We start from the raw sequence: 12,314 nt of genomic DNA, 5'->3' as shown, positions 1-12,314 counted from the left end.
GCTTTTGTGGTTGACAACATTTACGGATGATCAACACGTTATAACACTCCATGGTCGGAAGGCCTGGTATACCAAATGGTATATCAAGGGGGCTATCGCATATCCTAATGTAGTATCACCGACCTGAGGACAAGAAATAGTAGCATCTGGGCATATAACTTTACCTCATCACATTTAGTTATGATCATTTCTTGGATTATATGTTTCCTACATTATGTATTTACTTTCATGGTAAACATCCTTTAAATAGGAGAGCGACTTCAGAACAGATTCTACATAACCCTCTGTCAGCATTATTCCTCAGTACCTCTCTAAACCGCTGTTTAGGGCCTGACAAAATAGTATAGTTACAAGTCAGATCTTAAATGCATGTTAGCTTACACTAGGAGGGTGTTACAAAGTGTAAGTAAGAGACAGCTATAGCTAATAGGCTGAATATCAGGATAATGTTGTGCAAAGTTGTGCAAATTTATGTATAGTGTTCTCGACGATTAGATTGGAAATAGCCCGGCGGGTCTACTAAGCACTCGAAGGACACATATAGACAGGCTATCTGAACGGCGCCACATGCATAGTCCTTTGACTTGTTTTCACAGTATCATGCGCTGGCAGGGAGTTGAAACCCTGCAGGGCGCTTGGCCTCTGGGCGAAACCTAACTCAGTCTGTGCATGCCAATGGAACCTTTGAAAGGTTGTTTGCCTTCGAATAATGAAATTAGCTTCCACCACATGTATCGCTCGACCCGACATGATTCTCATGCAGGATACTCGCGACTCCCCTATCTCGCATTACTTTGAAAATCAAGCCAAGGTTCTTCACTGGGGATGCCAAGACCTAGACCTGCACCCTTTATCCAATCAAGAATCTCGCAAGACGGCAGCGGTTGAAAACCCCGCACATTTGCTAGGGACCTGCCTTACAGGTCGAGGCCCGATGGAACAGCACGATAGGTTTTAAACATGGGGTTGCCGGTCCCATTTTCTCAAACAGCAAATACCGGAAATGTACGAGTTAGATATGAGTGACTACTATAGGTCATTGCGAGTTGATGTGCAACGACCTACTCATTAAGCCTCAATACAATCTCCTGAATCTTTTGTTTTGAAGCAAGTCTCAACAAGATAGGTTCCTTCGCCGTTCAGGTTCTAAAATGACCGTCACCCACCACCTACTTGGGCAAACAGTACAGTTTCTACCGCTAATCATCGTTTCGGCTTGACTTATCTGTACCAGTGGCGACTTTAAGTGCCCTATCTATCTTTCCGGCCCTACCCTGTAGCTCATCTTTAAGAAAAACATGGCAGTTCCTGCCGAGATTCTGTGTATTCTTAAGGCAATCTTGTTTCTAGTACTAATATATGTCGGTTTCCAGCTCACTCAGCAACAATCGAAGAGTCGGACGTGAAAGCCAAATGAGCCAAACCCCGAATGGTCGTATTGGACTGGAACATGAGATGAATAGTTTCTTCCCATGCGGTAGCTCTTGGAGCACTGATTTCGTCAGGCGCTCAAGACATTGGACCAGTCCTGCTTCTTGAAGTAGTTTACCACACTGTCCAGCTGCGGGGGCGAGCCCAACTAGTAAGGTCAGCAATTGAAGGGAAGATGATGTCGCTCGTGAACTCACGTCCTTGGGGTGGATGATCGTGGGGTCATCTCGGCCCTCGTACCCGAACTCGTTGCAGTAAGCCCAATTGTCGTCCAATTCCAGTTGCAGGTCGGGGGGAAGCGGAACGTTCGATTGTCCTTTTGGCAACCTGATATATTCTGCTTTTATGCCGGTGGCTTGCGTAAATGCGTCGGCGACTTCGCGTAAAGTTATCCACTCCCTATAGCCAATGACATTTTTTCCAGCGCTCTCTTGCACGAGGGCCTTCACGATCGGTCCGCTGTCTTCTTCTGAGGCGATGAACGGCAGTTTGACGTCTGGATCCAGATTCCCGACTAAGTGGACTACACCATGCGCTTGCTGATGATATTCAGAATCGTTAGGCGAGGTAAAGGGGGCCAGTGGAGAGAACTTACCTTTTGGGGTTGGAGGATCGGGTTCGACACGAAATTGCTCAAGAAAAACCCCGCCTGGAAGATGCTGGTCTTCTTCCACAACTCGGGGTATGTTTCTTTTCCGTATGCCTCTGCCTTGGCTTTCGAGTCAAAATGGTAGACGTGCGTGTACTTCCCCTGCGACCACTTAGTCGCATTGGAGAGAGATGACAACACGAAACGCTCCAGCGTAGGGACATTTGCGGCCGCATCGATGACGCCCTTCAGTTGCTCGGTCTCATGGTTCGCGGCCCAGACGTTGAGCGGCTGATCCTTCGTGGCCTTGGCTGCGTTGGCAGGATCACCATATAAGCCCCAAAAGTCACTGACAGCAAAGATAACCTGCGCGTTATCGAAGGCGGACGAGAGGGTGTATGGCGCATCCATATCGGCTTGGACAATCTCCGCGCCGCGGGCAGCTAAAGCTCGTGCTTTGGTGCTAAGGGGGTTCCTAGTCACTGCACGGACGTGCCATTGCGGTTCTTGTAGGAAAGTCTCCGCGACCGATCCACCTTGGTTCCCGGTAGCCCCGAGGATAACAATGATTTTCTTTGTGGCCATAACGATTGGCCTGCTGGTAAATATGTCCTTGAGCGGAAGGGTAGCCGATTCAGCGGGTTGATATGGAAAAGCCAGTGCGGTCTACTGCCCAATTTGTAGTTGCCTTGTCGACCTCCAATCTTTGGTTGGGATTGGGCTGATAAATTATCATCGCGTGCTTTATCATCATAGAGTATGTGGACCTCATCACGAGTCAGTTGTGGCAAGTTGATTAACTAATATTTTGTAATAGGCATAAGGTTTAAGGTTTATCATCAACTTCTAATCACAGTGGCCGCGGAACTAATCGTCCCGGCACCACGGAGACTTTCTCTGACTCGAGTTCAGGGTGTTTACATGATCAGTAATCCTCCCGAGTTTGTTTAGACGCGGTTTGACTTGATTTTAAGTTATTCGAATGCATCACTGTAATATTCCCAATAAAAGACACAAACCTGCCAAGGTGATGTCCCAGGGGTCAATCCTAGTATATTGCCTTAGTCTTAGTTAATAATTTAGTATTAACATGCAAATCTGAAACTTGCAGGTTACCAGGGCCACTCAAAATTGATCACGAGGAAGTGTGGCATTTCTAAGCTCTCGTAATGCCCCATTTTCATTCCGCAGTAGAGCTGCCACAGTAGAAGGACGGTGACCAGTTTTGGTGCTCCAAGGCTGCATTGGTGGGGTATATAACGTTTGCAATTCGCAACATCCGGAGCTCAAACGCTCTTTCATCCGCAATTTTGTTATTAAAACTCCGCATATCTCTTTCTATCAAATCAAAAATCAATTCCTGCAAAGCTGACCTGCCATGGCTTTCCCCAACTCCCTCCTTACCCATTCAACGTGGCGCCTCATCGGTCTGGGCCTCACAAGCACCGTCTTCTCCCTGGGAGCCTTGTCCATAGTCGCACCGTCCGTTGCTGCAGATACTCTCGGGGTCACGCCTTCTACATCAGAAGGCCGCAGCATAACTGAAAAAGCAATGGTATTCCTTGGTATACGTGACTTGGCCGTTGGAACAGCGCTGTATTGGTTCTACCGTGAACGGAAGGAGAAGGAGATGGGAGTTTTGTTGACGGCGTGGACCGCCGTGTGTGTGGTGGATACATGGGTTACGACACAGGGGCCGAGAGGATGGGATAAGGGGGTTTGGGCATTGTGTGGAGGGGCGGCGGTGGTTGCGGTTGGAGGGCTGGGGCTGTTGCAGTCGTGAGGGCTAGAATCGATGTGAGTGTTAGGGATTGATGTGGTGCTGAAGGGATTTACCAGTAGGAGGCAAGAGATAGGATTAGAACCAAATATACCAGTGGACTGGAAATAACAATGATCATCAAATTATGCGGGACACATTGCTGTAGCTTCCCTATCTAAATCATCAGTAAGTGCAGGAATTCGTAGCGTTTCAATGCGAATCCCTGCAGCGATGGCTAGAAAGCAGTGAGCAGTGGGCTCAATACACCATCCTCATCTTAAGCTTATCCTCCTTGATGATCTCGTCTTTCTTTTTCATGAGCTCCTCCATATCCCATGGATAGCTCACGTATCTCCCACCTAGCCACTCCCTGCGCTCAGCACCCAACCATGCAATCGTATCACCAGCTATATCCGGCCGATCACGCAAGCAGGTCCGGATGTTGATCACTTACAGGCAGACGATCTGCACAAGGGGCCACATCTCATATTTGTATGGTTACTCGCCGATCTTAGTTACCAGATGCCGCTACTTCCACGAATATCGAATGGCATGCACACCGGAATATCGAATCATATCAGTTCAGGGAAGTCGACATTATATGAGTGATTTAAAGGGATACATAGATAACTGGACATAGGATCATGCAAATTCGAATCGTCGTCGCGGCTACATTGATTTACTTCTCATTCGTGGAGACCTTGCCCTACCCGCTCGAGAGACTGATAGATGTTGAGCATGCAGCGGGGCTCCTCTCCCTCCCTTCTCCATGTCCTGGCGGGAAATTGCAATCTCTTGGAGCGGTTGTGAAAGCTCCTTTATTTTCCTCCTTTGTTCATCTTTCAATACCCACTCGGTTTTCCCTCCACATGATTGCTCCTCATATGGAGATGTTCGCATCCAAGCCATCCACTTGCGCACAACTGCTATCGCAAGCTGGCGTGAGACCTCAAACCATTCAATGTGATTACCTCCACACCCTGAACAGCTTTCTTCGATTCGCCTGCAGTTCTTCAACTCCGTGTGCACTAGCTTCTCCACGCGGCAGACATGGCTGACCTGTAGATGCTCCTCGTCACTCCCCCGTTTTGGAAAGTACACTTCCATCGGCTTGTTGCACTTGCTGCTCCATTCCTTTACCCGCTTGCTAATATCGTTTTTTGAATAGCCGATCTTGAGGTGCCCGAAGTTCCCTGGTTGCCAGTAAACATATACGCTTCCTACCCTCTCGATCTCGCTCTTCATAAGGGGCTTGACCAGAAGCTTCTCGAGGGCTTCCGAAACGGACAAACGTACGGAGGCCTTGGTGACGTAGGGTATGAACTTTTGGATCAAAGTAGACACTTGCGGAATATTGCTTGGAATGCTCTCTTGAGGTGTTGGTAGGGAGGTTGTCTTTATTCTTTCCAAGAAACTTTCCCCACCGCTCAGAGTATTGATCCAGTCGGCAAGGGCTGAAAGGCGATAATTTGTATGCGAGGCAACGTGCCCTTGATCTTCCTGAATATCGCATAGCTTTTCGATGTCTGTTTCCCAGGTTTTTAGCTCTTTCCGGGCGACACGTTGGTGTGCCGAAGAACACAAAGCAACAGTAATCAGATCTTCGATGCATTGGAGCACTTCACTGGATTTGATGGTAGTCAAGCTGTCTAAGTACTGCATAATGAGTGAGACATTTGCTCGGTGGCGATTCTTGCATCGTAAGCCCTTCAGTGTCTGCGCTGGGCAGTGTTGGTCGTCCTCTCTCAAACGCTCCCGAATCTCAAGTGGTATAACACTGTGAAGCGACTTTCGAATGATAATTTTGTCCTTGGCGGACGTGGAAGTCTTCTGAATTGAGAGGAGAGCCAATACGGCTTTGACTGTGCCATCTCCCGACGACAACCTCCTGCTACGTGGGTCATGTTCCTCGTCTTTAATTTGGGCTGAGCCAATCTGATCATCCTCAGGAGGGGAAACGGTGATGGTCGGAACGATGGCATTGGAGGACGAAGGCTGGTCAGCACTCTGATCCTGCGTGCAGGGTCTAACTGGATCCAAATGGAGCTTCCTCGTGCCACCAACGTCGCTGGCTGCTCTCGGTCTGAGAAGCCATGTCCCTTCTGCGGAAAAATCCGTACAGATGTTGCTCGCCTGTTCGGATGTCCAATACTCGGTCTGGATATGCCGAGATCGTTTCGGTGGCTTCTGTCCGGTCTGTATGGACGGCCATGATATTCCCTCGAGGAACTTCCCCTGGTCGGAGACCCATGCACGAGTATCGACAGGCGAAGTTGAACTCTCCTTTCGTTTGCTTAACAGCGCCTTGGTGGCAACTTCTGAGCGTAGAGAAGTGATGCTGAGTCGGGGTTTCAAGCCCTTTGCTCTGTTTGATCGTTCCAATGGCTTGGTCGGGGAAGGAGCATTGAAGGCTGCAATCTGCCCGGCTCGATCCTCATCTCCCCCCGAGTCATCTGCTTCGGTTTGGGAGGACTCGAGGCTGTCTGTGTCTAGTGTCGTCGACAATGCTTGACCTTTGACTGGAGTCTGCCAGCCATAGTCGTCCGTGATATCGGTGGCGGTTGAGGGTGTGGGGCTGAACGGACTCTCCTCTGGCGAGGGAGGAGATGAAATGACACCAGGGCTCGAAGCGCTGCTCAGGGGTGGCTGTGTTCCATTGAGCGTGCCCTGGCGCGCGGGGCCCTTTATGGGTGTCCTTGGTGGCTCTAAATTAAGCTGGGTTTCTTCTGACATGGTCGTTGCTCAAACTCCATGATATCCAGAGAAGAACACTTCCTACTTTCATAGTGAGAGTGGACAATGAGCCTATAAAGAGAATAAGACTCTCGGGACTTCTTGATGTAGCTCACCGATCGCGCATGCGCACGAGGCTGAAACAAGCCACCATGCCTGTTGTATGTGACTGGAATGCGCAAGGACATAACCCACGAATCATTACGATTACACCGTCGGTGTTTCCGTTGGATGAGGCACAGAAGCCGGCTGAGCAGCGTCATCTAGCGTCGCTGATTCCTTGAATGATCAACTTCTCCGGGGGCTATATTAAGTACACTCAGAAACTAAGACTGTCCTCGGTCCTCGCAGGGGACCTAAAGCAAGGGATAGCTCCCAGTATCTTCACATGACCAGTGCCTGGGTATATTCCAGCGAAATAATACATACCGAGAGCTCCGCATGTTCGCCAACGAGATAATTCCCCGCTTCAACTTGTCTTTGCGACGGCCAACATCGTTCCCGATATTTACTGGACGTGGCTTATCCCGCTTTTTGGAAGGTTCAGCCTCGCGCGGCTGCGGGGGCAGCGGCTCTGGCCGAACCGAACCACAGTGGGGCGAAGCATTTCAAACATTCTCGCAATCCAAACCACGCTCAGGTCTCCGTGACTGTCGCTTGAAACGCCGATTTATACCAGTGTAACCTCACAGCATAGTATTGCTTATTTTCAATGGCATTTTATAATTAGCGCTTTTCAGGGCACAAAGTCTTGAACTCAAATCCTGAATGGGTGGATTGATCTACATCTATATGAACCTATTTTCCGTTCGACAATGACCACCCCCTACTATAATGGTGTGAGACTGCTGCCTGTGTCACGACAGCCAGTGGAATGTGTGGCGCAGCGGACGGAGAAACAAACCATTGGCAATCCAGGGTCTCACAATATCATTGCATAGTTTAGCAAATTGGCAGAACAAGTAATCATAGGATCACACAGCACAGCCCTTGGCCACCATTAGCCCTACGATTGTGCTAGTATGCTTGTATTCAGCAATGTTAGAGCGTGTATACTGTATAATGTTTGTCCATGAGTTCAGACCAAAGTGCTTATTTTGCCCAGGAGCGGAATCACAGTATACAACTGCAACTCTAAGTGATTATGTCAATCGCCTTGAATTAACCGTTTGATGATTGAATACGTTACAGTGGCTTGCACCATTACCCAAGTAAGTGCGATTGAGACGATAAAGGGAGAATTAGTTAGCATATACTACACTATTAGCCTGGTCCATAGGATAGCATGCCGTGAGAGTACAAATTCCGCTATGAAGGAGACGAAGCAGATGAGATTTATGCATTTATGCATTGCTATGCCTTATTAACTAGGTATCTGATCAGATATATGTGTGTGAGAGAGAGTAAGAGAATCAGTTATTGTCTTGGAGACTGATTTGTAGGTCATAAACAATAACATCGGCATCAGCAGGCAAAACGATATTTATATGGACAGCATGTTGCTTTGGTTAAGTACAGCACGTTTCTCCAATGAGTGCTGGTTTACTATATCATGTTAGGGCACATACTTTCCATCAGAATCGGCTTTGGCAAACGTACCAGTCATACTTCGACCATGATCAAGCTGTTGTGTGACTAATATTTCCCTTGATTTATTTGTGATCGAGAGGACTGCCGTTGGTATTCTTGCAAATGGGATGCGAAGCCGGTTCCATCTTCAAGGGCCACACTCAATCTCCGGCTTGCTCCAGGGTATGCTGTTGCAGGAGCTCCGGTTCTCATTTGTGGTACTGGGACAGAGAGATCCGGATAAGGAGCGGCTTTCCACGCTTCTCGTGGAGTAGTACGTGGTTGTACTATTTCGTCCATGATTGATTGCATTTGCAATGCAGCTATGCCGAAGGACACTTTGGATTTCAGGTCCTGGTTGTCCTCAAACCATGCCCACAGTTCTTCAACTGCTTTATTCTTTTCGGCTGCTTCATCTTCGCCAGGCCGGCGGCGACCGATAATACTATAGAGTGTCTGAAAACGGCCTAGGCCTGGAGAAGCTCCAGCCTTCTGGAGAACCGGTGGCTGCCCCATTCTTTGTGACAGTGCATCATACAGATCAACTGCACTAAACAGTATCTTTTGTTTCAGCTCATCATCCTCTGTCGATGTCCCCTTTGCTACCCGGTCCTGTATATCTCGAACCTTCCCGTTATCCCCTTTAGTTCCATCTGTTATCACCCGTTTAAAGAAGATGTGATGCAACAGTCCCAAGACGTCTGAAGGATCTGTTGAATGTTGTACCCAACTGGTCAAAGCTGGCCCTAGAGCCTTGGGCGAGTCCATTTCAAGGCCCTTTAGAACAGTAAAAACAACATCCATAGGACCAACGGCAAAGGCAGGGAAAAGGCTCTTCTGCACAAAGGCGCCCAGTTCATAGTGATTGGCAAACCTCTGCTCCGTGTTGGTTATTCTTCTCTGGCCGGCTCTCTGCAGCTGTTTCAAGAATAATTCACCGGCGCTGACCAGTCCATTGATGCCATCCAAAAGTCGATGCTCATCTAGAGAGACTAGTCCATCAGTTGGCTTGTAGCCAAGGTCATGGTACACCTCCGCCCATGCGTGCATTAGTAACGTCGCCACCTGTATCTCGATCCTGGCATCAACGAGTTTCCTTTGTAAGACACCGTCCGAATTCAGCTCTAGGTCGCGCAAATGAACCCTGTAATGATCCGCCCGGTACCCTTCAAATTCCCGGTGATATACTTGTGTTGACTCAGCATTATATTCCATGCCGCCGTTGACAAGCAGTTCCTGAGTGTCGTCTTCTTTTCGAGGAAAGTGTCTGATTTCCTCAACGTTAAACACAGAACAAAGTATTTCCTTCACTTTAAAACGGTCATCTGGGAAATAAAGAGCAACGCGTACTCCGGCAAGATCCACTATGTCCTTTTTAATTGATTTCTCGCCAGTGTACTTTCCTGGATCTTGCGCCTGTCGCTTCAGCAATTTTGCCCTCAGTCGTTCCGGATCCTTTGTGCGGTGGGTAGTGATCTGACGGATTCCGCTTTGAGCAAGCGCGTTCTTACATTGCTGCTCTGCAGTAACTGCAGCCCGTTCCCAAAAGTGCCATGTTTCACAATAATGGTCCACAAATGTGGTTATAGCATCTTCAGATGTCATTTTCGTCGTGTTCCTCACAAAAGACAATTAATGGGTTACGGTTAGTAAAGGGTAGTACAGTCTGTTCCATAAGAGAACAAACAGCACTTGAATGTCTCTATTTAAGTGATAATTGTGTCTAGACCTCTCCCTACCAGAGTACCAAACACCTTTGTGTCTGCAACTGGGGCTTGACGTCATGTGGACGAGTTAGAAGGCAAGCCCGACCCCCTGATGGTTTAAGTCACAATAGATCATAAAAGGTAGATGCAAACGGACATCTGGTTATCACATTTTCAGCAGATGCGGTACCACACCTCGCCCTTGCAACGTCATTAATCTGACCCCATGAGCAGCTGATCTGTCCCAGATAGCTTGAGTTTACATTATACTAGTTAGGTTTACCATCCTCCCACTCCACCCCGGGAAATAAGGTTGTACTCGGTCATCTCCCATAGGCTGCGTGCTGTCCCAGGTTAGTTAAGCCACAAATTTCAACTTGAAATTAAGCTTCGGGTACATACGCATATGACCCAAGAATTTCATCTTCTATAATTATGGTCTGTTAACGCAGGGCTTTCTATGGGTACCATCCAAATAAAACGCCGCTAGATGGGCGCCATCCTAGGTTGACCACTTCTAATTGATTGACAAAGATTTTGTGAGTCTGGAACTTTCCGTTCACGGAATTAGAGCATTTTAAAGAATATTTGGAACAAGTTTGTTCATAAATGGAACCTACGACGCCGTGCACATGGATCGCTACTTATATCATTTCGATATCCCTGGCACTTGTGCGACCATGACATCACTTGGAATTGACCAGACACAGGGCTACTCTGATATCTAGACTCCCCATATGAACTAATGTATTGATGTAAGAGAGATAAAAGAATATCACATGGCTATTGCTCCAATGTCGCCTCTAATGCAGCCCTCATGATACCATGAAATAGAGCTTATTCCCACGCTTGACTTCGCCGGTAGGCTATCCGCTTCCCTCGCGCAGCTTGTCTCTCGGAGTAAAGATCTGACGGATTACAAGAGATGTGGTGGTCAGGCAGAGAAAGACGGCGAGCAATATTGCCTGAACGGGATGCCTCTCGAACGGGGATTGTGTGTATTGGGGCATCCATCCTGATGTGGCATTTGGAGTGACCGAGTGTAATTCGAGACATGATTCCTCCAGCGGAAGTGCCGATTTGAAGAACACTTTCAGCTGGCGTATTGGTCCGGGTACAGTCCGACGGTCGTGCTGTGTATCCGGGATGAACCCGGCGAGTGATCCGGAATCGTCCCGATACCACTCTATAAAGCCGTCCAGCTTAAATCTTGATCCTGCCAACGATGACGAAATGCTGCTTCTTCTTTCTTTGTCCTCCTTCTCCTTGCCATCCTTTATCTACAGCCAAACGGCATCAATATAATGCCCGATCACCTGATGGACTGGCTGCAAGACAAGGCCCTCGGCTGGTCTCACCGTCCTCCCGTCAACAAGGTCGACACTCACCATCACTTCGTGCCTCCCTTTTATCGCAAAGGTTCTAGCCTCACATGCATGAATGTCGCCCACCAGCTTACAAGAAATGTAGCCGTAGAAGACGCCGGAGGTGACCCCAGTGGATGGCCGACTCCCCACTGGTCGGCCACTCGCTCTGAGCTTCTGATGAACCGTCTGGGTGTTCAAACCGCCATCCTATCCGTGACAGCGCCGGGGGCCTGTATCCTCAAAGGAACAGCCTCCTTTGCGCTAGCCCGCCAGCTCAACGAGTACGCCGCCGAACTTCGAGACCGCAACCCTCAACGCTTTGGCTTTTTCGCCTCCCTCCCAAGCCTCCTTGACACCGACGCAACTCTTAGCGAGATTGCCTACGCCCTCGACACCCTACACGCCGACGGTGTTACTCTATTTACCAGGTACGGGGACTCGAATGTCTACCTAGGTCATCGCTCACTAGAGACGATCTGGGCGGAACTCGACCGCCGTAAGTGCGTAGTCTTCATCCACCCCACGCATCCAGTCGATACCACCCCTGTCAACCCCAAAATGCCCCAACCGGTGGTGGACTACCCGCACGAAACCACTCGTTCTGCCATGGATATGATTCTGCAAGGTACTCGGTCTAAATACCCAAATTGCAAGGTTATATTGTCCCATGCAGGCGGCGCGCTGCCGTATCTCATTAGCCGTGTGGCGACGCCGATGCGTCGGGTGCCGGATGTGGCGGCTTCATATAGAATGGGCACGACTTATGAGCAAGTGATGCGTGACTTTCGCAGCTTCTATTATGATCTGGCGCTGTCGTCGTCGCCGCAGGTCCTGGATATGGCTTTGAAGACGATTCCGAGGGATCATTTGTTATACGGGGTGAGCACTTCGCGGCTATAGAACTCTACCACCTGTGGACACTAATGGCTGCAGAGTGACTTTCCCTATGCCCCTGCGCCCGCCTATCCTGGCTTCCTGGAGGATCTGGAGAGTTACGAGATGGAGCAGGAGCTCCGGGACATGATCAATTTCGGGAATGCAACCAAGCTGATTCCAAGATTAGCCAGAGGGAATGACCGTAACTTGCTAGCATAATAGCAACCTAGGCCAAATATGCTCAAAAACCTTGGGAGATGATATTGCTATTATCTCCGTTT

At 48.8% G+C, this 12,314-nt stretch overlaps 5 protein-coding genes across 5 annotated transcripts; 2 read left to right on the top strand and 3 right to left on the bottom strand.

The window, feature by feature from the left end:
• Positions 1-1,501: 1,501 nt before the first annotated feature.
• Aud_009300 (NmrA/HSCARG family protein) lies at positions 1,502-2,605 on the bottom strand (the record flags this gene model as incomplete). Its single annotated transcript, XM_043294158.1, has 3 exons — positions 1,502-1,579; positions 1,629-1,970; positions 2,027-2,605. The coding sequence occupies 3 exons, from the start codon at positions 2,603-2,605 to the stop codon at positions 1,502-1,504; spliced, it is 999 nt and encodes a 332-aa protein (XP_043150093.1).
• A 793-nt stretch (positions 2,606-3,398) lies between these two features.
• Aud_009299 (DUF4267 domain-containing protein) lies at positions 3,399-3,803 on the top strand (the record flags this gene model as incomplete). Its single annotated transcript, XM_043294157.1, has 1 exon — positions 3,399-3,803. The coding sequence occupies one exon, from the start codon at positions 3,399-3,401 to the stop codon at positions 3,801-3,803; it is 405 nt and encodes a 134-aa protein (XP_043150092.1).
• A 648-nt stretch (positions 3,804-4,451) lies between these two features.
• Positions 4,452-6,515, bottom strand: Aud_009298 (GIY-YIG nuclease family protein; the record flags this gene model as incomplete). Its single annotated transcript, XM_043294156.1, has 1 exon — positions 4,452-6,515. The coding sequence occupies one exon, from the start codon at positions 6,513-6,515 to the stop codon at positions 4,452-4,454; it is 2,064 nt and encodes a 687-aa protein (XP_043150091.1).
• Positions 6,516-8,150: 1,635 nt separating this feature from the next.
• On the bottom strand, positions 8,151-9,689 carry Aud_009297 (GTP pyrophosphokinase; the record flags this gene model as incomplete). The annotated part of the gene is made up of 1 exon (XM_043294155.1): positions 8,151-9,689. One exon carries the CDS (start codon positions 9,687-9,689, stop codon positions 8,151-8,153), a length of 1,539 nt encoding a protein of 512 aa, XP_043150090.1.
• Positions 9,690-11,094: 1,405 nt separating this feature from the next.
• Aud_009296 (amidohydrolase family protein) lies at positions 11,095-12,252 on the top strand (the record flags this gene model as incomplete). Its single annotated transcript, XM_043294154.1, has 2 exons — positions 11,095-12,036; positions 12,091-12,252. 2 exons carry the CDS (start codon positions 11,095-11,097, stop codon positions 12,250-12,252), a joined length of 1,104 nt encoding a protein of 367 aa, XP_043150089.1.
• Positions 12,253-12,314: the final 62 nt, after the last annotated feature.

The sequence above is a fragment of the Aspergillus udagawae genome, assembly GCF_001078395.1.
Source record: "Aspergillus udagawae IFM 46973 DNA, scaffold_7, whole genome shotgun sequence".
Classification (NCBI taxonomy): domain Eukaryota; kingdom Fungi; phylum Ascomycota; class Eurotiomycetes; order Eurotiales; family Aspergillaceae; genus Aspergillus; species Aspergillus udagawae.
The sequence above is the reverse complement of the archived record's forward strand: the minus strand, read 5'-3'. Positions and strand labels throughout refer to the sequence as shown.